Source organism: Falco peregrinus, chromosome 5 (assembly GCF_023634155.1).
Source record: "Falco peregrinus isolate bFalPer1 chromosome 5, bFalPer1.pri, whole genome shotgun sequence".
Taxonomy (NCBI): Eukaryota; Metazoa; Chordata; class Aves; order Falconiformes; family Falconidae; genus Falco; species Falco peregrinus.
The window spans coordinates 103,735,542-103,760,154 of record NC_073725.1 but is presented as its reverse complement, the minus strand read 5'-3'; the positions used below and the strand labels follow the sequence as shown (position 1 = coordinate 103,760,154).

Here is a 24,613-nt window from a genome sequence, read left to right as displayed (position 1 = left end):
AAGGACTAAACATGGTCAAGCTGGGAGGGGGGAAATGACTAAGAAGGATGTCAGCATTAATAGGAGCAAGAATTAGGGTAGCACTGCGGTTGAGAACAGCTCACGCACAGCAGCAGGAGGGACTGTTCCTGGAGAGCAGCACTCCCTGATGATGTGATCAGGGAGGCTTCGGGGTGATCTCCAGGGATGGAGTCGGGAAAGCCTTGGCAAGCGTTTTTTGGTTCACTTGCAGAGCAGCACAGCTATCCCTTGGTGACTGTTCCCAAGGCCGGGTGTGGGCCCGCTTACCGGTAGCAATCTGTTCTTTTTCGGCTTCCTCCGACTGAGTCTACCTCACTAGAGCAGGAAAAGTTTAAACATTTTTTCTGCAGAGACACGGGAAAGAATGGCACTTACTGATTGGGTTTCCTTTGACAGGAGGCTTACAATGGGTTGTAGGCACATATATATATATATATATGTGTGTGTGCGTGTGTGTGTGTGTGTATATACGTGTATATATATATATATATATACACACATATATATACACACTTTTTTTCCCCCAGAGAAGGGCTCCTGGTCTTCAGCATTGAACAATCCTGAACATTGCTGGGAAATAAAATCTTCCATATACACAACTGGAAATAACCAGGGGTATGGACAAATTAGCATTTGCAGGAGTGCAAAATTACTGTTCTCCCTGTGAATCCTGTTCTCATCCATGCCCCCGGCAGCAGGAAGGACCTCACACAGCTCTGGGATTTGCTTGCACACGAAGTTGCACTACCTGAGCCATACCAGCAGCCCTGCTCGGAGCAGTTGGCTGCTGCTGATGTGCACATCCTTAGACAGATGCTCTTCCTGGCTAGGAAAGAGAATATAGCACTAGCTGTGTACCTGTATTAGCGCATCCTCTTCTGGGTTTTTTCTGAAGTGATGAAAGTTGTTCTCCCAGGAGAAATTCATAGCACTGCCCGGCCCCATGCATAAACACAGGTCCTGAACCTACTGCACGCTGTAGCAGAACTCCCATAGTAGGGCAGCATGGCTGGCAGGCTGTGGGATCTGCAGGCATGCAAAACCAGAGTGTTTCCCACACACAAGTGTCACGGTGGGGTGGAAGATGATGTTACGATTCACAGATTGGAGTGGTGACTGCAAGGGCAGGAGGAGAATCAGAGCCAGCTGTCAGATTGAGTTCCCCCCTCTCTCTATGTATTTCCCCTGCATAAAACCCCACTCTTCAAGAGCTAGGAAAGCTCTTTCTTTTAATATCTATACTGACGGTTCCAGTCTGAAGACTCCTAGCCCGTTTGCATTTGTCAGATGAGGACTGCTGCGTGGGCATTTGCCGCTGATGGTTCGTTAGAATTGCCAAGCAAAGAAGGAAGTTGTTCAGAGTTTCAAATTAAACTTTGCAAGTACATTCCCTACAGGGAAATCAACCCTTTTGTTCTTCAGATTATCTCGACTTGTCTGTCTTTCAGTCTTCTATGATAATGCATTTGGAGTGGAGAGAGAGCTGCTGAGGGGTGATTAGTCTGTCCCACCATGATGAAAGTGTATGGACATAAATCTCTGTGCATATAGCTCTGAAAACTGCTAAACTGAAAGCTTACAACAGAGCAAAACCAATGGCAATATAAGGGAACATGTAAATGATTCTTTGACCCTTGATCAATGTTAAGTGTAATATGGACCCATGAGCCCTGTCTGGAATTCATCCGTTCTCCCCTTGTACCTGGGGGAAGACTGAATCGTAAAGACGGCTGCGACATCAAAAGCGGGCGGTGATGCCTGCTGCACGGCGTGTGGGCAGAGGTGGAAACGGAGGGGATGTACCAGAGAAGAGTATGCTGGTCTGCCCCACCTCTCATGTTCTCTCTTGCAAGCACCCGCTGTAGGTTCCTCTTGGTAAGGGGGATCCCAGAGGAGGTGACACTTTGGCCTGGCTGGCAGAGCACTGCCAATGCCATTTTATCCCTGTTTTGACTCCATATTCAGTACGGTCCCAAGCCAGCATAGCTCTCTCTAAAATTTCCTTCTTCAGATGGTGAGTGAAGGTAGCAGTCGGGCTTATCTGCCTTCCAGGGCAGCGGTGAGGAATGCTTAGCATGTGCCGGGCACTCAGGATGTGAAACCACAGCGTGTAATTACAGGGTGAGAGTTCAGATACTGCAGTGCACCATGTAATTCCTTCAGCAGTAAGAAAACTGAGAGAACCTGGCGCAGAGTCCTCCTGTAAAACAAATAGCTAATGAGCAAACTTACTTCTGCCACCCTTTTCTGTTTTGATTGTGGGGATTTTCATGGAAGATGAGGCTACGGGGTGCGCTTCTCCAACACAGATGTGAATTACAAACTTGAAGACCAAAAAGCAAGATTAACTCAGGATGAACTGGGAAACCAGCCTGCCGGCCACTGCTGAGCTCCAACCAAAGTGACACTGGTCACTTCTCCAGGTCTTCTGGAGTGACGACTGATCTCGTAGCACTAGATCTCAGAACAGCAGTGACAGCCTGCTAAGGAAAACAGGTCCTTCAGCTTGAGCCTCTTTGAAATCATAGGCAAAAATGATTCATACTGCTAAGACGCAGCTTTCCCTATGCATCTTGAACACACTCAGTAGTGTATCTCCCAGACTGCTGCACAGAGCTGGGCTCTGTTGGTGGTCATGAGACCGCAAGGGGCAACAGCTTGTGTAGGGAAAAGTGGTCTGGATACACCTCCTCCAACACAGTGGTGGTGAAATGTGCCTGTAGTTGTACCAGAATACAGTGTAGCACAAGGGGAGCGTCCTGTGGCACAACAGGCAATGGTGGGTACTTTGAGGTGGGTTTTATGAAATGAAAGTGTGCACAGGATTATTGTTACTTTTGAGAAGCCTTGCAATCCAGCCTTGCTCTGGTGAACTCATCTGAGCAGTGATTCTGTCACTTCAGCGCTTGTCTTCGTTCACGCTGGGATCATACAGTCCCAGATCTCTGCCTGCACCACGTGGCATCTTTCAGGGTAGTAAACATTGTTTTTGTTTGAGCAGAGCAACTACACAACAGCCAGAAAGCACTAGGTGAATCATGAAAGCAAATACCTACAGTGTCTCATGCTCTAGAGGAAGCCACAAGCTGAGACTTGGAAAAGCAAGTGCAGCTTTTATTTTGTTTGTCTTGTGAAGGCAGATGAAACAGCACTGTCGAGCCAGGAAGCAGCTAGACCACAGCAGACTAAAAATAAAGAGACTGTAAGGCTGCACACAGCTGATTTATCTGACGGTGCACACATAAGGCACAGAGGAGTGTGTTGGTTAAAACGTTTTGGTCAGGAAAGGCACAGAGGATACTCAGAGGTGTTCCCCTCCACTCAGGGGATGAGACTTTCTTTGTTTCATGGACTTCTCAAGAACAAAACTGGAGCCATGGTGATGTAAAAGTGGGGAAAACATGGTCCTTAACCAGTCTTTTAGCCAAGGGGCGTTGGAAATTGCCAGGACTGGATACACCTTTAGCACAGACACATAGAAGCAAGAGTACCTAAAATCAGACAGGTAGTGTCATCTAATGTGTGCTATGAAAACATGCCAAACCAAACGCGGGCTGCTCAAAGCAATCTCTTTGTTTATCTGACCAATTATTTTTTTTTCTTTTAAGTCAGATTTAATTGTGGTGTAGTCAGTGATACTGTGATTGGTGTCAGTAATTGTGATCAGTAATCAGTGTTTGGATGCAGGGGGAGGCAATGCAGATGCTCCTTCATCACTGCCCCTGTATGTGGGCATCACTAGATGATAATGTTGGACTGCAGTAAAGATTGCAAAAGCCTGGTTATGGTTTCCTCAGTTTCCCCAATTACTCTGCTCCTTCTGACCGCTCCACTATTTCCTCACTGCTGTAGATCCACAACAGATTATTGAATAAACACCAACATATCATCCGGTTAAACAGGATCTTTGGCTCAGGTCCTGGCTGAGCAGAGCTTGCTCTTCATGGCAGCAGAGGTGTGGCTGAGCTGGGGGTGAAGCAGAGCTCGGGCATCCTTTACTCCAGTCTCGCCCTGACCACCTCCTGGCATGAGCTGTTCTCTTTCCTCGCTCCATCAGGTGGTAAGAAGGTGCTACAGAGCCAGCTCCCCGGGCTTTGTTGCAACCTGCTTTGTGAGGGAATCCCTTTTGGGGCACACTGGGATCTGAGGAGCTGGCTTTTTACTCTGAAAGAAATGGGCCGTGCAATCTGCCCTAGTTCTCCTAATTATTCGCTGCTTACTAATGAGCAGAGGGAGAAATGTCAGTGGGTCATTCCATGAGATAGTACGTCTTCTCAGCAGCTGCTTCTTGAACAAAGCCTCGCTGTTGGCCTTCACACAAGGAGGCGTGAGGCTGTAACAACGGGCCCCAGTGGGAGGGGACGGAGCGGTAGGAGGAACAGAGTGCTCCCTTCTGAGCACAACGATGTGCGATGTGCGTGGAGCTGGCAGCGCTGGCCGCTTTCCAGACCGTGCTCCTCAACCTGTCACTGTTAACTGTTGACAGACTGCATGACAGAGAAAAGACATGTCATTCATTTGGGAAACTTAAAAGATGCCTTCTTCTCATGAGGGTTGAGTCCTGGCTTCCCTTCCATGATTCTGCCTCTCAGATGAGAGACACCCTCCATGATAGAGGAGTGGGCCACTGAACTGGTGTGGAGTGCCAGCAGCGCTGGGACTGAGTGACAGGACTTTTGGACGAGTGGTCCTAACAATCAGGAATAAAACATCCTTTATTTGGGCGAAGGGTTCACTTTGAAAGAGAAACTGAAGAGGAAATAGCCTTGACTGAACTAAGCTCATTTCGTTTTACAACCTGTTGGTTTGCTTCTGGTGCTTCAAAGATTTGTGCGATTGTCATCTGTACCCAGTCCTTACATATATAAATCAATCCCCACATCAAGGGTCAAATTCTGCTTTCACAGCTGCTCAGGTAAATCCAGGATAGCTGTCACCATGCCAGAAGGCAGGGTCGGGCATGTAACTTGTAACTGCCTTTCCTGTTAGTGAGGGAGGGCTGGCAACCTCGTGTAATGTTTTCAACAGCTTACTTGCTCTCCATAACCAGCTTTGCTAGCTGTAGGCGTTACGTCTGCTTGCAAGATGGTCGAGGGTGGATGGACAAGGACCAGATGGTTATTAAAAAGCTAAGACTGAGAGAACAGATCATTCCATCTTGCTAGTTATGTGTGTTATCTGGGGCTACTGGACAGACATCAAACATGCTTCAAACTTTGTCCCAGGGGTCATTTCCTTTACTGACTTCCATGACAGAGCATTAGCTCATATCAGCAAGGACTTTGGCCTCGAGAAGCATCAGAGGAATTCTGTATTCTTCAAGGGGAAAAAATAATAAATAGATGTTGCATATACTAGCCGTAGCTCTTTTTCGTTAATGTTACGGATGATGGGATAGAGAGCGCTTTCAGCCAGTTTACAGGGGTACCAAATTGTAGAAAGTGAGCATATACTGGAAGGCTGCTATTCACAGGGACCTTGACAGGCTGAAGAAACGGACTGGTAGGGAGTTTGAACAAAGGCATTTGTGAAGCTCTGCATCTGGGGTGGAGTAACCCCATTCAGCGTTAAAGGTTGGGCGCTTGAGTGAATGAAGAGCAGCTTTGCAGAAAAGGACCTGGAGATCCTTGCAGGCATGTTGAACACGGGTCAACAGTGTGACCTTGTGTTGAAGAAGGCCACCACATACAGAGCTGTAGAATCATAGACTCATAGAATCATTTAGGTTGGAAAAGGTCTTTAAGATCATCGAGTCCAACTGTTAACCCAGCACTGCCAGGTCCATCACTAAACCTTGTCCCTAAGAACCGCATCTACATGTCTTTTAAACGCCTCCAGGGGTGGTGACTCCACTACCTCCCTGGGCAGCCTGTTCCAGTGCTTGACAGCCCTTTTGGTGAAGAAATTTTTCCTAATAGCCAATCTAAACCTCCCCTGGTGCAACTTGAGGCTGTTTCCTCTGGTCCTGTCGCTTGTTATCTAGAAAAGACTGACTGTGACTTTGCTGCAGCCTCCTGTCAGAGAGCTGCAGAGAGCGATAAGGTCCCCCTGAGCCTCCTTCTTCTCCCGGCTGAACAACCCCAGTTCCCCCAGCAGCTCCTCATATGACTTGTGCTCCAGCCCCTTCCCCAGCTCTGTGGCTCATCTCTGGGCCTCTGGTGCTCCAGCACCTCAGTGTCCGCCTTGTTGTGTGGGGCCCAGAACTGAGTGCAGCATTCGAGGTGCAGCCTCCCCAGCGCCGAGTACAACGATACACACTGAAGGTCCACCCACTCGATTGTTTATTTGCTCATTCATAAGGCATGGCGTGTTGTTAAAGAGCTGGTATGCCTGATTCAAATGGGTGGATTTCCTCTATAAATAACTAGCCCTGTTGATTTTCCTGGGAGTAGCTCTATTTGTTAGAGACCATGAGCCCTTTTAAGGGACTGTCTCACAAGTCCTAAAACTAACACACGTCTCTCTTATTACAAAAGATGCAGAGAGTTCTTTAAAAACCAAAATGTTCTCTAGCAGTGGCTGCAAACAAGATATTGAATGTTGCAGCAACAAGCCCCAGAAGCAAAACAGACAGTGAAGGAAGGGAATACTCATCCTTTGTTTGATTCACATGTTCAGATTCTTCCCTCTTTAATCAGCCTGAGTGTTGCAGAGAAACATATTGGGTTACAGTGTCTGGTGTTTTCAGTTAATCATGTTCCTCCTATTGCACATTCATTCTGAATGTGAAACAGGACATTTATTTGTTTATTAACACATATTCTTATTAGCGGCCCAGGCAGGAAGACACTCCCTGCGTTCTCCGGGCTGTTCCTGCAAGCAGCATCCTCCACTCTTCTTCACAAACGGTCAAAGCTCAGTTTTTAACCAGGCGTGGTTGCTTGGAAATGCTGTTTGGGCTGAGCAGGTTGTTCCAGGCTCTTGCTCTTCTGACTCTTAGAAAGTTCTTCCTTTTTATCCCAGTTATTTCTGCCCACTTCAGGGCTATATATTTCAGTGCCAATGTTCTTCTCTTCTCCATCTATTAGTTACCCACAACATGTTAGTTAAGAGCATTTCTCTTTTGGTATCATGCATTGTCTGTGGAGCCTGGCAGAGTGTTAACATGAACTGATTTCTCTCACTTATCTACCATGTAGCCCTGGGACCTCTCCTGGTCCTGCCTTTCCTTCCCGCTTTGAGGCATCACTCCGACCCTCTGTGTGCCAGGCGCCCTCAGCTTTGCCTCTTGCTCCTTCAGGGACAGTGCCAGTGTGAGCATGCCCAGCTCAGCACTGCAGCTTCTCTTTTAATTTCAATTTAAAACCATGTTTATAATGTGATTCTTATGTGATTTGGGTGTTTATTTCTTAATGGCTTGAGCTCTATGTCTCTACACACAGAATACATGCTTGCACCCTCTGAGGGCAGTAGCTAAATGTCGCTGACTTCAGTGGGGCCAGGATGTGACCCATGGGTTTTAAGTCTGATTTTCCTATTTTTGTAAGAAGCTAACATGTCGTGGACTATTATTTTAGAGAATAAAAGATTGTTTTAGCTGATAAAGGGGTGTACAGGGAACTATGAGAATCGTGGTTGGTGATTTGGGAAAATTACTTCAGAATTTAAAAAATATTTATCTTCATAATTGAAAGCCTCTGGCAGCGTGATCCTCTTTGTTTCTGAGCCTGTTAGTAAAGCAGAACATCTGGTTAGCCTTTGGTTCACTCTCCAACCCAGATGAGACTTCCCAGCATCACAGTACCAGTCCTTTCAGCCTTAAGCATCTTCGTTCTTTATAATAACAAAATGAGGATTGCAAAAGATCTCACAAAACCTAAGGCCATCTGGAAGCAGCCCTTCCTGAAGGTGTTCATGGAGCCCACTTTGAAGTCTTCTGCGTGTTCTGGCAGTCAGGGAGCCAGCTGCAGTGGAGTTGTTTCAGTTTCGTAATGCACTAAGACATCAAACGAGAATGCATCAACCCATTTCTGTAAGCGACAGCCAGTGCTCAGGTAACGGCATATCTGGGTCTGGGCCAGCTGTGTCCAAATTCTAGTGGCCTGAACTAGAAAAGCTCACTTATTTGGTATTCTGAAGACTTCCCTGGATTTCACATAGCTTTAGGTCTGGGCGACGGTCTGTTGTGTTTCAACGGAGCAGCAGTTTTAGTAGCCACGGATACCTCTTGCAGGTGGTCCTTCCCATTAATCATGTGATTGATCCTGTATGATTCAGATCAGGATGTGGCTCATTCTGGATTGCAGCAGTAGACTATGCAAGAAGGTGTTTGGAAACCCCCCCTCGGCTCTGCCACAGGTTTGTTGTGGATCTCAGGAAAAACACTTCACCTCACTACATCTCAGTTTACTCATGGTGGGATCCAAACATGATACCAACCCACTTCCAGAGAGCTTGCAGACAAAATGCCCTGAACTCCAAGAATGCAAAACTGTGAAATGTGAATGGCTCTTCATAGGCTGAGAGGAAGATTCAGCCAGTGAAGAGAGCAGCTTAGAATAGAATATCTCACCAATATTTAAAGGGACGAGGCAGAGAAATAAGAAAGGTTAAAATGCAACTGTGTAGTGTTTTCTTATGTCCAAATGCTAAGCATTTGCTTTTGGAACTGCTAAGGAGTGGGGTTATGGATGGAAAACAAGCATTCATATGTCAGATAATTACATGCCAGTTGACTAGTTTGGTAGTTAAATGTCCTTTGACTGAATTTGTATTCAGGGTTGCACCTGGGAACTTGACCACTTCACAAACAATGCAGAAAAGTTCTTCTGTACCAGCTAAGCCTGTCCTTTGCTCCACCCTCTATCAGTGTTGCCTCATGAATGGAAACAACCTGGTTTAACCGCAAGGTGAGATTTCCTAGGGCATTAAAACTGGTGCCACAGAGCCTGTCCTGTGGCACTCAGGGGTTAATGTCTCTGAAGATACCGTCTTCAATAGGGAAAGCTGTTATACCCACAGCATCTCTAATGCTGGGATTTATTCAGGGCTTGGCAGTGCTCTCCAATTTGAGAATCCTTGTTTAGCTTCAAAAATAATTAGAGAAAAAGTGCTGAATTGTAGATGATACAAAGACTAATGCTCTCAACCCAGATCCCTTAAAATTTACATTCTCGACACTGCATTTGTTTCCTAGTTCTGAATTTATCAAGGGCAAAGCGTGCTGTGGGACCCTGGCAGTCTTATCTGGTGCTGAGGCGTAGGCAGTCTGGTCCGTGGCAGTGCCAAGTTCATGCTCAGTTTGGCAGAGGGCTGGGGCAAGGGAGAGGAGGCTGGGGGCTTTTCTGAACTGAGACTGCCTGGTGGAACCTGTCGTTTCGATTACAGTCCCATGCCTTTTCGTGAACCTTGCACTTCTCCTGCCCAGATTTCGAGGAGAGCTTTCTCTGAGCAGCAAATATGCCCTCGCTGGCCGATGGCAAAGCGGCTTGCACAGCCCAAAAGCAGTGTGCAGGTCCGTAACCTTCAACAGCTCGCACCACTTGTGCCTGCACATGGTTTACCAAAGTGCAGACCTGCCAGCTAGTGTTTGTTGTCCACTGCCAACAAGCCAGGGTTTGGAATGAGTAACAGAGCACAGAAAGCAAAAACCTGTCTGTTTGATCCTGGGTTGTTTGGTAGATCTATACGTAGTGAGGATTTCAGAGTTGCAGGAAAGAGAGTTACAGAGAAAAGTGTATCAAGCACTAAAAGGCATCTGAAACAGTAACGCTGGAATCAATCTCTACCAAGAAAGGACAACAGCTTTGCTGCAAGACGAATTTAGTAGAGCTATTTTCTGCCATGCTACTTTCCCCATGCACCATCTAAATACCACCCAGCCATGAGCCAACTGGCAGCCGTGGGACTGTGCTCTGGCACACTAGGCAGGGCTGTCCTGCCCAGGAATGCTCCCTGCCAGACCTGCTTAATCAAGTTTTTTCTTAATTATGCTGCTCCCGGTCAGGTTTGAGTGAGCTATAGCTCTGTGTGGATGTACCCTGTTAAAAAAAATAAACCAAAACCAACCACACAAAAAAAGCCTGCCCTTATTTCAGATAATCCACCTGCTGCTCATCCATTGAGCTTGTGCAAAGCGGGTATAAAAAGCTAACAGCTCTGGAAAAGTGGCATTTCCTTCATGCCTTGTCAGGAACGGGGACAAATCCAGTCTAATGAGGGTGGCACTGCCATGTGGCGATGCAAAGGAGTGAAGCAAAAAGAGAAAAATCTCTTTAACAACGTGGGAAAGCTCCCTTTGGGCAGGTTGGTGGAGAACTGGAAGTGGAACCCATGGGGAGAGCTGACCCTGAATGCAGGAGTTTGGAAGCCCTGGTTTGCTAATGACCTTTTGGCAGATTAATTGGTAAAACACCTTGCTGGCGTCTTAGAACATGATTCCCACTTTTTAGAAACATTATTATTATTCGTTTGGCATCTGCTAAAAGAATTATATAACCAAAAAAACTGTGCCAAGATTGCTTTGGAATAGAGAAATGCTGTACTCTGGTGACAAGAATCTCACAGACTAAACAGAACCCACTGGGAGCCCTTGCTCTACATGGGAACTGGTGTTTATTTTCACATGTAAATAAATTGGGTGAAAAATGGGTCTTCTAAATCCTTTTTTTTAATTTTTTTGTTATTGTTGCGGCTTCCCAATGGGTGGTCTGCATGGAGGGGAACCTTTTGAAGACAGCTTGAAAGGAGGTCGTGCCTGTCCCCCAAGACGTTCCTCAACAGCATGGAGGGAGTTCTTACATGATCCATTTTTCATCTTCTTTTCTTCTTGATGCCTAATCTACTGTTAGCAGGGAAGAATGAGGACCGTCTTCCCTGAGATGAATTGATTTGATTGTTTTCTCAAGCATAAAAATATTCAAGGCACACGTATGGATTTTGCAATGTAACTAGCTGGTTGGTGATGCTGCAGTGTGCAAGGCTCCCTGCTCAGAGATCAAGAGGTGGGTCATTAACTTGCAGCACTATTTGGAGGGGAACAATCAGGCGGGTTGTGCAAACTCTCAGGCAGGGCGAATGAAACTGTCTTTAAGCAAATAGAAGAGCAAGAAATGAATGGCCTTTGTTAAGGAAAAAATGGAAATGTTTTCTAGTTAAACAAGCTGTCATTTAGGACTTAATAGCATGTGCATGTGTTGGAGAGCCAACCCACATGCCAGCCGTGCTTTGGAATAAATGGGCAGGGAAGGGGAAGGGGAGTGTGCAGTGCCACTCCAGTGCTGGCTTTTTCATTGAAAACCCTGACATTTTGAATTGATGCCCCAGCTGTTTTATAGCTGGAACTTGGATCAGAAAGTCAATGCAAGTGGAGTTTTAGCCTTGTTTTCATCCAGGAAAACAATAAGGTTTGCAGCCATTTTTTTGATGTTATGGTACTAAGACAAGAGAGAAAAATTGTATGTATGTTTTTAAAGCTAAATTAAAATAGCAGGGAGATGGTCCTTGGCTGCTCTCCTCTTCCAGTGAGTGTGAAACTTGAGCTATCATTAGTGGTGCCTTAAGTGATATGTGGAGAGCAGGAGAAGAGGCCCTTCTCTGCTCTTGAAAGATCACCAGCATATAGGTCAAGTGGACTAGTCATAGTGAGACCCGGGATTCACTCCAGTGAAGTCCGTGCAGTTTTTCTGCTGTATCTGAGCACTGATACTGGTTCTATGTCATGCCAGAATAAGTCTTTGAAGACCAACTCTGATGCTAAATAAAGTCGCTTCAACGATACTTCAGGAAATTATCTGCTCTTCATGAAAGAGGGCAAAGAGCTCAGTGCAACACTGCAAGAATAACAGTTAAAAATTATTATATAGCCTTAAATAAAATCACTTAGTGCCAGATTATAGGACTCCTTAGTGGCACCGTAAGTTGTGCCTCATTGATTATATATCTTACATTTATATTGTGATTTGCATGCCATGGGAAAGGAGATTAGATAGGAATCATTTCACCATCACCGAAAGGATCTTTTACAGAGGAACTCATCAGCTGGTCAATCATCCATGTTGGCTTTGTGCAGCGTTTTCAAATCATTGATCCCTGTAGCCCAGTAGAGAAGGGCATTCCTTTCAGCTGTCTTTTGCTTTAATATTCTTGAAGGCTGGCTTGGGAGGTGGCATCACTGAAGGTGCTGAGGGAGAAAGCGGAATGCTGGTGTGTGGGGGCTTTGTGGAAAAGGAACTGGGCTCCGTATTCCTCTTTCATGGGCCTTAGCTTCCACCAGCCATGCCACAGCAGCATCCTGGGTTTGTGATAGGAATGGCAGAGCTACCCTACTCCAGGCAGGATGGGAAGCGACTACGGCATGTGCAGGTTTTCATGCTGCCTCGCCCCCTTTCATTGCATGGCATCGCAGGAGACACTAATGTTTCTAGTCTGGCCACAGTGACTGCTGTTTGTAAATGCAGCCTATGAAGAGCTCATTATTTTGCAAGACAAACACAGGGATGGGTTTTTTCAGCATGTTTTCATGAGCAACATGATGTTCCAGGAAGACTTTTAAGGAACTGGAATTCAGAGCCAAATTCAGCAACAGCATAAGAAATGGGCAAGTCTTCTAAAGCCAGAAGAGTCATGTTTGTATCCATTAGGGATGAATTGGCTCTTAACATTGACAGAAACAGTTTGCCTTGTCGGACAGAATTAACGACAGCTCTGATATGTACCAGGTCATTTTGTTTGTCATCTCTGGAGTACAGAAAAGATTTTAAATGGCTTCAGCAAGATGACTAGTTCTCTGCTTCCCAGCAATAAGGCACAAATAATTTTAGTATAGAAAATTGCCTGTTTCTTTTTTTTTTCCTAACCAAGACAACAAACAATATAACTCTGTGTGTGCACTATGCTAAAAATATCTCAGCTCTGCAAATGTGTCTCCGATGTGGGAGGAGAAGGCTTTCAGTTTGCTGCACTCTTTGTGTGAGGCAAGTGAATAAAAACTATCCAATAAATGCTGAAAGAAAAATTATTTTCCTAATCTTGAGAAGGAAGAGGGAAGCTGATGGACTTTTGCATTCAGGACAAAACTCTCTTTTGGTAAGAGAAAGGCAGAATCCATCTGTAAGTCTTAGTTACGTGCTCTGTACACCAAGGGTGGGGAGATACTTCTGTTGGCTACCACAGCTGGTGGTTTTGTAATGTGCCTATTGCCATGGAACACCCAGAGTACTACCTGTATCCATACAGGTGGTGTGAAAGAAGGGATGCTGAGGGCTACCCACAAGGAGAAGAGCGGTCAAAAGTTACTAAAGATAAGCATGCGTTGAGCTGCATTTCAGATCCTCGAGGAACATAAAGATGGAAGCAGTGGTGGGAGGGAAGCCTCTCCTTTTAGTTCCTAATGCTTCCCATCTGATGTGGAAGTAGTCCTCCTGGAAAAGCCTTAGACCATCAGCTTGTATCAAATATGCACCGTGTAAAGCTTGTCAATGCTGCAGAGCAGGTTTACTCTGTTCTGTGCCCCGTGGTCCTTTCTCCTGGTAGTCCAGATCACAGGCTTAGCTGGAACACCCCACAGCTCCCTTCCAGCCTAAGCTCTGCTTTTTCTTCTTGTGGAAACCAGAGCCACTGGAGGAGAGAGATGGTGCACATCTGAAGCTCCGTCAGACAGACATCGAAAAGCTCACCTCCAAGGTTTAGCTACCAAATACACAGCAGCACAGCAGCTGATGTGGGTAGCAACTTGGAGTCAAGGTAGCATGGCAAATCCCAGGACAGCTTACCCTGCTTCTCCTAGCTCAGGTGTCTCTGTCCTGCCTTTGCTCTCCACCTGCATGCAAAATGGAGAGGACGTACGTATGAAGGGCAGACACTACCGAATGCCCTCTGTGCATCAGATTTGACTTTGTTGGGGAATGGAAAAAGCTAGGGGAAATAAATAGCACAACAACAATAGCGTTGTGCTACCGACAGTACAGGCACAGTCTGTTGACATTTCCAGATGTTGATTGTCCGGCTTCGAGGCTTCTTCCTGTTGTTTTAGTTGTTTATGTGTCTGTATGGCGGATTAGATGTACTGCTTGTTAAACAGATAATTAAACACTGAGAGCTTTGAAATCCGGTATGTTTAATTAATAAGTTTCGCTCGGTTGATGAAAAGGATGTGTACTTGATTCATTACAAAACAAGTATAGTTTTTTCAGTAGTGAACTGTTGTGACAATTTGAAGTGTTTACTAGTTCATTAATTTTTTTTCATTAAACCTTAAAAAACACCCAAGCAGAAAATCAAGGCTTCGCACAACATTTGCTATGTAAACCCATTATTAGTGTCGTCTTGTGTATTGTCTCACCCACATTCCCCATCTATGTGCTTTCTCCCATCTCCTCCTCTGCAAAACTGTGCTACCTTACAGTCTGGGATTAGAGTTAATTATTGCTTTTAGATCTTGCTTTGGACCAAGGTCTGTGATTACACCCTGTGGTGCTGGGTGCTATACATGTGCAAAAAAAAGCAGTCCTTGCTCAGACGAGTTTCAATAGGTCTCATAAATACAGGCATCAGCCATAATGCCTTGTGGCACAACTTATTTGACTGCTGCACTGACTTCTGAAACCGAAACACTGCTGAAAGATGTATCGTCAGCTTCATCTGGTGCTATAAGCTGAAGTTTTACCTCCAAGTCTGAATGCATTTCGTATAGGGCAGAGAGGAAAGCAGAGGTGGACAAGGGCTGCTGTCTCCTGGTCTGTGGGGTCTGGGTATTAAAATGAGCTGCTGAAGTGGTCCCTTCCCAGAGCAGCAGGATTGCAGGGTTGGTTGTGGACCACCGCAGCGAGATCCCCATCTGAGCAAGCTGCCACAAGCTCAGGAAGATTGCGGAAGGGGGAGTAGGTTGGCACATTTGCACCTTGCGTACCAGAAGAGCCATCCAAATTTCTGTCACTGGCAGCTCCCTCCCGCATGCTTGAGACCCAGCATTGCTCCTCGGTGTGGGCCACCTGCAGAGTGAAAGCATCTATGAGGTCTTTTTAATTATGGGGGGTTTTCCTATACCAAACAGTTTAGCAGCAGGGAGAACATACTATATTCATGTCTCTCTCCAGCATCATCATCTGCTGGGGGGCGAGAGCAAAAAACGGTGAGGTGGGCTCACCTTCCTGTGTGCTGCAGTGTCCATCACCAGTGAGGAGCCCATCCCACCTCCAGCTTGGGGCAGAAGACAGAGTCAGAGGCCTTCAGGAATAAAACAGAACTTTCAGAAAGCTAATAAACACATAATGCTGATGTGAATGTCTCCTTTTCGAAAAGACACTTAGGCATTTGCTTCAAAGGGATGTGTCAGGCTCCAGTAAGCTTATTGATGAAGGAGGCAGTGAGAGAAGAGGGTTTTCAGCCTGAGCTTGGTTGTGGGCTCTGACAAAAATCCTCCCTTCGCACAGCACTGTCTGTGCTGCCTGCTGGCACTGCAGAGCCAGCGCTGAAGCAGTAAGATCACCTTTTCAGGCCTCCAACAGCTCCTTGGGGAACTGCATCGCACCCGTGCTCCAGCTGATTGAATTAGACATGACAGCACTGAGCCTTGCCGATAGCCCCTCTGACATAATGAAGCATTATTTTTAATTTCAATGTGGGACTGTGCGGTACAGGATCAGCTCCTCGGCTGTAGCTGGTGAATCGTTGACTTCACAGTGGTGGCAATTCTCACCTTTAACTACTTCTGAAGACTCCTGATGCTCCTGTGCTGGTGCCAGGGCAATTCAGAACGTATTTATGCTGGGGGAGTGGTGAGACTGAGGTGCCTGATCTTCTCCCTGTTCCTGCTTCTCCCACTTCAAAATCTTGGAGTTAGGTATCTAGAGAGAAAAACAAACACACGGTGTGGTGGATCCCAAGGCAGGCGTCAAGCCCTGCATTCCTCCTGATTGTTTCTATCATCGGTTGGTTAGGGAGGGCGTTTCACTCACTATGATAAAAAAGAGCCCAAACCATCCCCTTTCCCCCAAAGATGGAGACATCAAAATATGTGAAAAGTCAAGATCCAGACTCTGCCTGGAGAATTACTGCTCCCCAGGCAGATTTCTCATGTCCTCTCTCTCTGTTTTATGGTTTTTCCATAAAAAATAGGGAGCAAAGGCTGAAAAAACAACATAGCCCATAATTCCTGCTCTCCCATGATGGTAAGCTTTAAGAAACAGCAGCGAAATCAGTAAATTTACAGCAGCATAGCTGAAGTCAACATATGACCCTGCATTTCCCCTGTCACCTCATCTGCCACAGCAAAACGTCCCCCACTGAAGCTCTGAGGGGCGATTCGGTCCACACCTGAGCGTGCAGGGCTGGGCTGGGCCCTCGGCAGGAGGGAAAGAGAAAGAAGGATGTATAGTGTGAGGCTTTCGTAGAAGTTGGCATTTAGAACAAAAATTGTGGAAGTATGTGAGGGTGGGCAAGGAATGCTACCTCGCTCATCCATCCCTGTGTGCCTTGGAGGGCCATGCGCCCTAGGACATGTGGCGACAGTCGCTGCCAGGCTCTCCTCTTTGCCTAGCACTCTGCTGGTCTTATTTAGTGTATTTAAGGACAGGTTTCTTCAGTGATGATGCAGCCCCACAGCCCCAGCAAAAAAGCATCGTGCCAGTGGAGACCCAGCACAGCTCCCCTTGTTTGAACGAATCTGCCCAGTAAGTCCAGAGCTGGGGTGCTGGTTTCCTCAGGCAGTTCCCATTTGGCCTTTGCTGAAGGGAAGGGAGTGTCGAGTTGCTCTGTGCTTTTTGTTTACATTTTTTTCAGCATTTTTCCAATCTGACCAGGATGTAACATTTCTTTGAGGCATGTGAGCCAATGTCAGCTGAATGTCAGCTTTGGAGCAGTTTCCAAAAGCAAGCCCCACAGCACAAGAGGATGTGGGATTTAGGAATGAAGGGACTTGTAGAAGTACGCATTTGCAGGGCCACAGGATCCATCATGCAAGCAGCACGATACCTACATGGTGATAACACACTCCCCAGAGCCCTCACACCCTCAACGATTTCATCACTGAACCCTCAGCTTTGTCTTCCTGCACAGCCAGTCAGTGTTATTCCATCCGGAGAGGTGGAATAACTTTGGAGAGGTGGAGAGCTTTGGAGGATCTATAATCATAGGTGAAATCATCCTCTGAAGTCATGCTTTCTGACAGGCTTGTCTGATCATGAGTTGCTGTTCTTGTCTCCACAGTGGCAGAGCTGCAGTCTGAGCAAGCTCATGCAGAAAATGCAGAGGGCAGAACTTAACAGCTATTACATATTGGGCCAGAGCATTGCAGCCTTTATTCAGACTTTGAGCAAAGTATGTTGTTTTGCAATGGTGTGTTTGGTTGGAAATGGAGGCTTAGACCTCCTAATTCTAAATTTGCAATTTGAAAAGGTGTGCTTCGGTTTCTCGTTTGAAAGGCGTTTAGGAAAGGGTGCCCACAATTATCCCTGTGCATGCAACCTGAAATGCTCCCTCACTGAGCCACTGCACATACACGATACTAGCAGCGAACCACACAAGCTGGATGTGAAGCCAGATAGATACGAAACCTATTTGACATATTTTGAAAACCAAATGTGTCGTGTGGATGTGCACTGACAATCTCAGCTCTTCACAGATGAGCATCTCGTGGTTATAACCTCACATTGCCCTGTGGAAACCAGGGGCCCCAAGGGGAGCACTGTGATGAGGAACTCACGGAGCTGTGTTTCTCGTGACACGTCTCTGTTGTCTCCCTTGGGTATTGTGTCACTTCAGTGTGGAGCAGCCTCTGGTTAGCTCCAGTTCCTGGGTGCAGGCGGTTCCCCTTCCCTTACACCCGCGGTCTTGCCGCTGGCACTCTGGAACCGTTACGTCAGACTCATTCCCAGCAAAACCCAAAGCAAATAGCTTTACATCAAGGATGAACCTGACCTTTCATTCTTAATGGCTCTAAAGGCAAAAGATCAGAGAAAAACATGTCAATAATCTTGACTGTATTGATGTTTGGTGGTGCACATGTCTTTCATCTAACAGAAGAGGTCTTAGTTCCTCACCCTGAAGCTTTCTCAGCTGAGAGATTCAGACCTGCAATAAACTAGTTCTCTGGTGGAGTAAGTTTGGTTTCTTGGAGGGGAAGAGAGGAAAATAGTAAAGTAGAAGAAAACAACCTAGCAATGCCATCTGGCTAACCTTGTGCAAGGTGCAGGGACAGTATCAAAGCAAAGACTTGTATGGCCTTCAAGCATTGCTCTGTGTCATCTGAGTGGGGAACAGTAGTTTAGTATTTAAAAACAGGGTCAAAAGGTGGGTTCATGAAGTTATTAATAAGAAACTCCAAACGCTGCAGAAATCCAATGAGGTGATTGTCACAGCTATTGCACAGGATATTTCTTGGCTTCCACAGTCGTAACTCTCGACTGTTATGAGCAGTATTCCTGTTGCACGGGCTAGGACCGGGGGATTTTCTCCACACCAAGGACCAAGGAGGCTTTCCAGACTTGCCTCTCTCTCTTCTAAAAATAGAGCAAAGCCTCACAGCTCCACAACAGGGACTCATGGCCCATATACAGACCTGGGCCACAGGGGTTTGCTATTTCTGCTTGCTCAGCTGTCTTACACGGACACCGTAGAGAAATAGATACTAGAAGCAAGTGCAAGCAGCACCAGAAGAAAAAAGAAGTGGAAGTGCAGAGCTCTGCTAAGAGAAAAATGTTCCTCTCACTGGAACATTCAACTCGTATTAACCTGCTCAATTTGAAGATTAAATAATAGGCAGATAATGCATTTGAGGACCACAAAGTGACTGGACTGGACACATATAAAAGTTGGGAAAAGCTCGCTTTCCATCTGTAACAAAAATCAATTTAAAGTTAACAGATCCATTAGCCACACACACATGGCTTCACTTCTGTAGATCATTGCAGCTTGTATTTTAACTGGCTCTTTGGTTTGTTTCTGGTCACTGATCCACAGAGGTTGCTTGCTTTACCATACTTTGGCAGGTATTGGAGTGTATGCATGGAAAGCAGAACTGGTAATATGTTATTTATAATGGACCAGCATGACACCTATGGGTTTGTCTGGCAGGCAGCGTGGCTGATTGCAGTGTACACTGCCAAAAGACTCTGGAGAGCACCTGGCAGGACAAAAGAAGAACAAGTCTGGGGTTCAGTTTTTCTTAGATGGAGTGTATTTAGTCCAGCTTTTTATTAGTTCTGCCTAATTTGCAAGGTGATTGTTTTTGGATGGCTTACAAGAAAATTAAGTTTAGGCATACCAATTTCTTCTGGTATGACTGTCGCCCGCAGATCTAACTGAGAAGCCTTTGCTTTCAGGCTGGGTAGGCAATGTTTTTCTTTGCTCAGCACTAGAGGGGGTACCATCCAGCATGTAAACAACTATCAGGCACTTCACATCGTTTGACAAGTCATTGCCCCTTTATGCCTTTAAGTACACCTAGGTGCCCACTGGAGAAGGCCTAGGGAAAACACACAGCAGGAGGGAGATGTTGTCTGAGACTCCCTATACCCTATCCTGTATGGATGGAATGTGTTTTCCCCCTCACAGTTTTCCTTAACAACCTGCAGGGAACAGAAGCAAGCAAGGAGACTTTTTAAGGAAGAATCCTATTTGTGATAAATAATATCGTATATGTGTGGTCAGGTAAATATGCAAACTGCTCCCCCAAGGTGGTATTAATTTCAAGCCTTTGCAAGCTCAAAATTGCCTGGGACTGTGTTTGTGGGGATACTGGCTATACCTCTGCCAGGGATACCGCTGTTCCCATAGCAACTCACCATCTCCGGTTTTAGTCTTTCCCTTCCTTTTGATCAGACAAGATAACTCCCAAGCACAGAAGGAGCTAACAGTGTCCAGGTGCAGTACAGTTTGCATTAACACTGGTTTAGGAGCGTGCCGCTTGATGCTTTCCCACTGCAGGCTGTTGCAACCACTGTCGCTCAGCCTCCTCTGCTGGGAACACTTCACCTCGTAGAAGGGGAAAGTTCCAGCCTACCTGGTGTTCCAGGGTATCGGTGAGGAAAGGCAGGACTCTGCAAAGCTCATGCACACCCAGGCGCTGGAAAAGGCTGCCTCCACAGCCCATTAAGTTTATAGTGACTGTATCTAGTCTTCAGAATGTTTCTGTTTCTTGCCAAGACTCTACACAGCAGTTATTGCTGTGCAGCGAGCCATCAGACCCCAGCAGCTACAATCCCTGGGGCAAAAACCCATTTCCCAGGACGTGGTGATCTGCTGCCTCTACAGCAAGGCAAGACAGCCTCTCTGCGCTCCTCGCCCCGATGCTGAAGGCTGGAAGAGATCAGATCGGTACCCTTAGTTTTGAGGAGCAGGTAGAAACAGGGGAATATAAGATCTTTGTAAAAATTAGATCATGGACAGCATGGCACTTTTTAAACAGCTCTGTGCAGCTTCCTTCATATTTTTGCAGCACTCTTTCTGTTGAAAGATGACTGCAGGGGAAGGTCAAGTTAGGACAGCAACAGTCCAACAGACACGTTTCTGCTAAAGCTTTTCTCGGTCCAACCCAAACTATTCTATGATTGCAACCACTGCTTCGAATGACCTAGATGCATGCTCTCCTTTTCCCCTACAGTTGGCCACGGGCAGAGCGAGGGTGATCGTATGGTTGTCTCAGATTTCCACGTCTTCATCAGGGACAGCTTGCAGCACATTGATCTCATGAAGAAAGAGCACCCTGGGCTGCCCATTCTCATTCTGGGGCACTCCATGGTAAGCACCATCCCTTACCCCTTGCAGCACCACCCAGGACACGTGCTGGAGCACGGTGGTGCCCTGGTGATGGCAGGGAATAACTCGGCCCACAGCATGAAAAACAAACTGACAAGCAGCCTTCCCTTCCGCTTCATTCACCGACCGATTTGCCAGCATGCCTTACCCTATGAGATCTGTCTCGAGTATAGTCAGCCCTTAACTTTTCTACCCGGATCATAGCCCTAATTAGTGCCATTTGCAACAATGGGCCGGTTTTTTTTTTTTTTAATAGGACCATTCATTCACACCGGGTACATGGTAAGTCGCACAACCTCCCTGCAGCATTGGGCTTCTTTCATTTTAACCAGTAATCAGGAGGTTAAGCCTTCCAAAGCTTTGTGAGCAGCTAGCACGAAAATACCCTGTAGCTCCATTCAGTTAAACAACCTAACAGGAAAGCGTACCAGGGATTAGGGCTGCAAAAACAAAGGCACTGATTTGGTGAGCAGATCTGAAGTCTGATTCTGACAGCACGGGCCAAATCCCTTTATTCGAGCTAGCAATATTCCCACTGATGTCATTGATCTGCTCGCCCTGCCTTCCCGGAGGAGAGGAAAATGAATAAGTACTTTGGGATTCAGCCCATGCTCAGATAAACAAGCGTTCTTGCATAAGAAGGCATGGCATGCTCTGAAGTGCTTGCTGAGCTCCAAAGCCGCTGTAACAAGGAGCTAATTTCCCAGTGAGGTCTTTGAGATGCTTCTCGCTGCTACTCCATTTAACAAGCCCCTGGTTCTCCGCAGTGTGGAAGTCCACCAAATATTTCCCTTGGCAACTAATCCTCTGCAAACTTTCCCGAGCAAGCCAGCCAGACCCCTTCCGTCCCCCACCCCTCACGCCACCAGCCCCATCCCCACGCAGGAGGGCTCAGCCTGGCTGGCGTTCAGCTCTGAACCGTGGGCTGGGTGTTAGCTGCCAGGCGCTGGGCACAGCGCTGGGGGGCTGGAGGGGCTTCCAGCAATTAGTGAAGATTTTCACATGCTGGATGGCAGCATTGCTGTTGCCCAGGTTACCAGTGCCACAAGCAGGGAGCCAGCCCAGCTCCACCGCAGCATCTTCCCGATGCAGCACCAGCCTGTCACGTTGATAGAGCTGCGACCAATTTTTCAATTCCCACCTGGACCATCACTTCAGACATTTTCTTCCCAGTCCTTTTAACTGAGGACACAAGGCATCCTAGGGAGCTGACAGACGTGGCACAGAGAGTTGAGTTCAGTGTGACATGAGGGGTTTTAACATGAGAACAGAATGCAGGTCTCTTCTCCCCCACAAAAGCCAGACACTTCTAGTGCCCTGTGCCCCTCCTCCCCCAGCCTTCCTCGCCGGCCACACTGCACTCTCACCAAGGCAGCAATAATTTGTTTGCTTAGACTAAACACCTTCCAGTAACAGCTTTACTATACAAATGAGATGTTAACACCTGTATTAAGCTGTGGACTGTTATTTTGCATTGCAGGGGGGAGCCATCTCCATTCTGACAGCTAGTGAGAGACCCAGTGAGTTTTCAGGAATGCTGTTAATCTCTCCTTTAGTGGTAGCCAGCCCAGAAGTCGCCACTCCTATCAAGGTAAGAGCAAGCCTGTGCTGCACCTCATCACCTCGCTCTTCTGCTGTAGGAAGCACGCTAAGACCTGTAGCCTTTAAGTGCAAACCCCCGCTGAGATCTGTGCCACCTGGATGCCAGTCAATACTTCTGAGTCCCTCACCCACAGTCCCACCTACTTTTCAGAGGGAAAATGAATCCTGAACCCGCCAAAAAAAACTTATTTAAGTGAGAGTCGGCTAATGATGCTACCCTGGGAGGTGGTAGCAGACTGTGCTTTCTTCACCCCACCCTGTGGCAGCCCACACAGTGCTGTCCTTTCCCTTCCTCTTCTGTTTTATTCCTGACTCATACTGAGGCCGGTATAGTTACAACACAGGCTGCTGGCTAAGTCAGCCCAGGGTTATCTTTGGCATTTGGGGGATGACCAAGTTCTAAACAAAACTAGACTTCTTGAGTCCCAGGAGTCCTTCATGAGCCTCAAAGGAGGCTTCCAGCTAAAGCATCACTGCCCCAGCAGCATCCCATTTGAGGTAGTACTATAGCTGGTTCTTGTCCAGACTTTCTCCTCCCGTTTGGATTTCGGTTTTACACTCCTCCCATTCACATTTGCCTTCCCGAGTTATTTCTGACCCAGATTTGCACCACCCAGCTTGCCCTTACCCAGGGAGGCTCTGCAGGGCAACTGACCCTCAACTCTCCCCCTCCTTTCTGGATTTTTAAAAGAACAAACAAGAATCCTAAACGAATCTGGAAGCAAAGGGAAGGACCAGCTAAGGCAGCAGGAAGGACAAACATCTCATTCCCACAGAACTCATTCCTTTATCCTTTCTCCCTAGGTCCTTCTCCTAAGGCTAGCTTCTTGGTTTAATCCACTTCTAAGCTATTTCTCCTGCTTTCTTTTTTCTTGAGAGAAAGGAAACAGATTGCCTCAACTTTCAGTATAATCCTGTCACACCTTCTGCTGGAGCCAAAGCCACCTGCTGACCTCACAAATCATTCCAAGCACCAAAGGGTGCTTTTTAATCACCTCGCTCTTCCACCGAAGGAAATGGCATTAAGACCTCTAGCCTTAAAATGCAAAATTCTGCGTTACCTGGATGCCAGTCAATATTTTCTTTCCAAGTACCTCCCCTCCCCCCCCAGCCCCACCTACTTTTCAGAGGGGAAGTGAATCCTGAAGTCATCCAGCCTAGGAAAACTTACTTAAATAGTAGTCAGAGCACCAAAATGGGCTTTTAGGAGGCTGATAGCTGATTCTTCACAGGTGAGGCTATACCTGACTCAGCATAAGGGTCCCATGAGCACCAGTGCTCTTGTTTTTCCTTACTTTGGAAAGGGAAAAAGAATAAATATTAAGAAAATAAACCCCACAGAGCCTGAATCTGAGAGATACTGTTAGCCTTCTGTTCCTAGTTGAGTCAAGGAAAACATGGAAAGATTTTCCTTCTGCTAGAGCTATACCTTTTCCTCGATACTAAACCCTTTCTGAAATAAGGACTTACCAGTTCTGTGGGAACTAGCATTACTGTAGTCTGGTTTCTTGGAGATCTGTACCTGATTGTGGCTTTATTTCAGCGTAGGAAATCCTAATCTCTATCTAACTAAAGTATTTTGGAAGTGTTTATAGAGTCTGTTTCCTAGAGAGTCTTGTATGCAGTAATACAAGTGCACAGTGAGTGGCTTTGTCTTTCAAATCTATTGTTGAGTCCAAAACTGATAAAAAATTAATTATTCCTGAAATATCTCTGCTCTGTCAAATTTAGCTGAAATCAGTCCTGGAGTTGAAAAGGTATTTGCAAGAGGAAGGAGTGGAAACAGGCAGAGTATTCCTCTGTAAGCCACGTTTTCCCATAAAGCTGAGCTGAAAACATTTGTGTGCTTTTTTTTTTCCTCTTGAGAGCCAAAACCCGTTTCATTGGTGTTTGTGCCTGGGAGGCACAAAGGCTTTGGTTTTCCCTTGGAACTGGTACGACTTCTCGGCCCTGGGCCATTTCCCAAGGACCATTGCATTCATTCCTTTGCTGGGGAAGTTTCCAGCTGAGCAAGAATTCACCTTGGCCTAAACAAACGGGGGCTCAAGGCAACAATAACAGTGGGCCAGATTACACACTGCGTCCTTCAGTCTGTCTTAGAAAAACCTGCCCTCGCTGCTGAGCCAGCCCTGGCCCCAGCAGAAGTGCAGCATGTTTGGTGTCTGTGGGCAGGAAAATCAAATTCTGCCCTTTGCGGAAGCACAATTTCATCAATGCCCTGTAAATCCCGTGTCCTGATAGAAGCATCCAGTTGCAAATCCAGTGTAGAGAGAGAGCCTTCCCCCTTTTCTTCTCA

At 46.5% G+C, this 24,613-nt stretch overlaps 1 protein-coding gene across 5 annotated transcripts in view; it reads left to right on the top strand.

The window, feature by feature from the left end:
- MGLL (monoglyceride lipase) overlaps positions 1-24,613 on the top strand; it is a 107,333-nt gene that overhangs the window by 67,809 nt on the left and 14,911 nt on the right. For all 5 annotated transcript variants that reach the window (XM_027794124.2, XM_027794129.2, XM_027794126.2 and 2 more), the window contains 2 exons: positions 20,561-20,697; positions 22,196-22,306. In XM_027794124.2, coding sequence (XP_027649925.1) covers positions 20,561-20,697; positions 22,196-22,306 — 248 coding nt within the window. The remainder of the gene's footprint in view (positions 1-20,560; positions 20,698-22,195; positions 22,307-24,613) is intronic.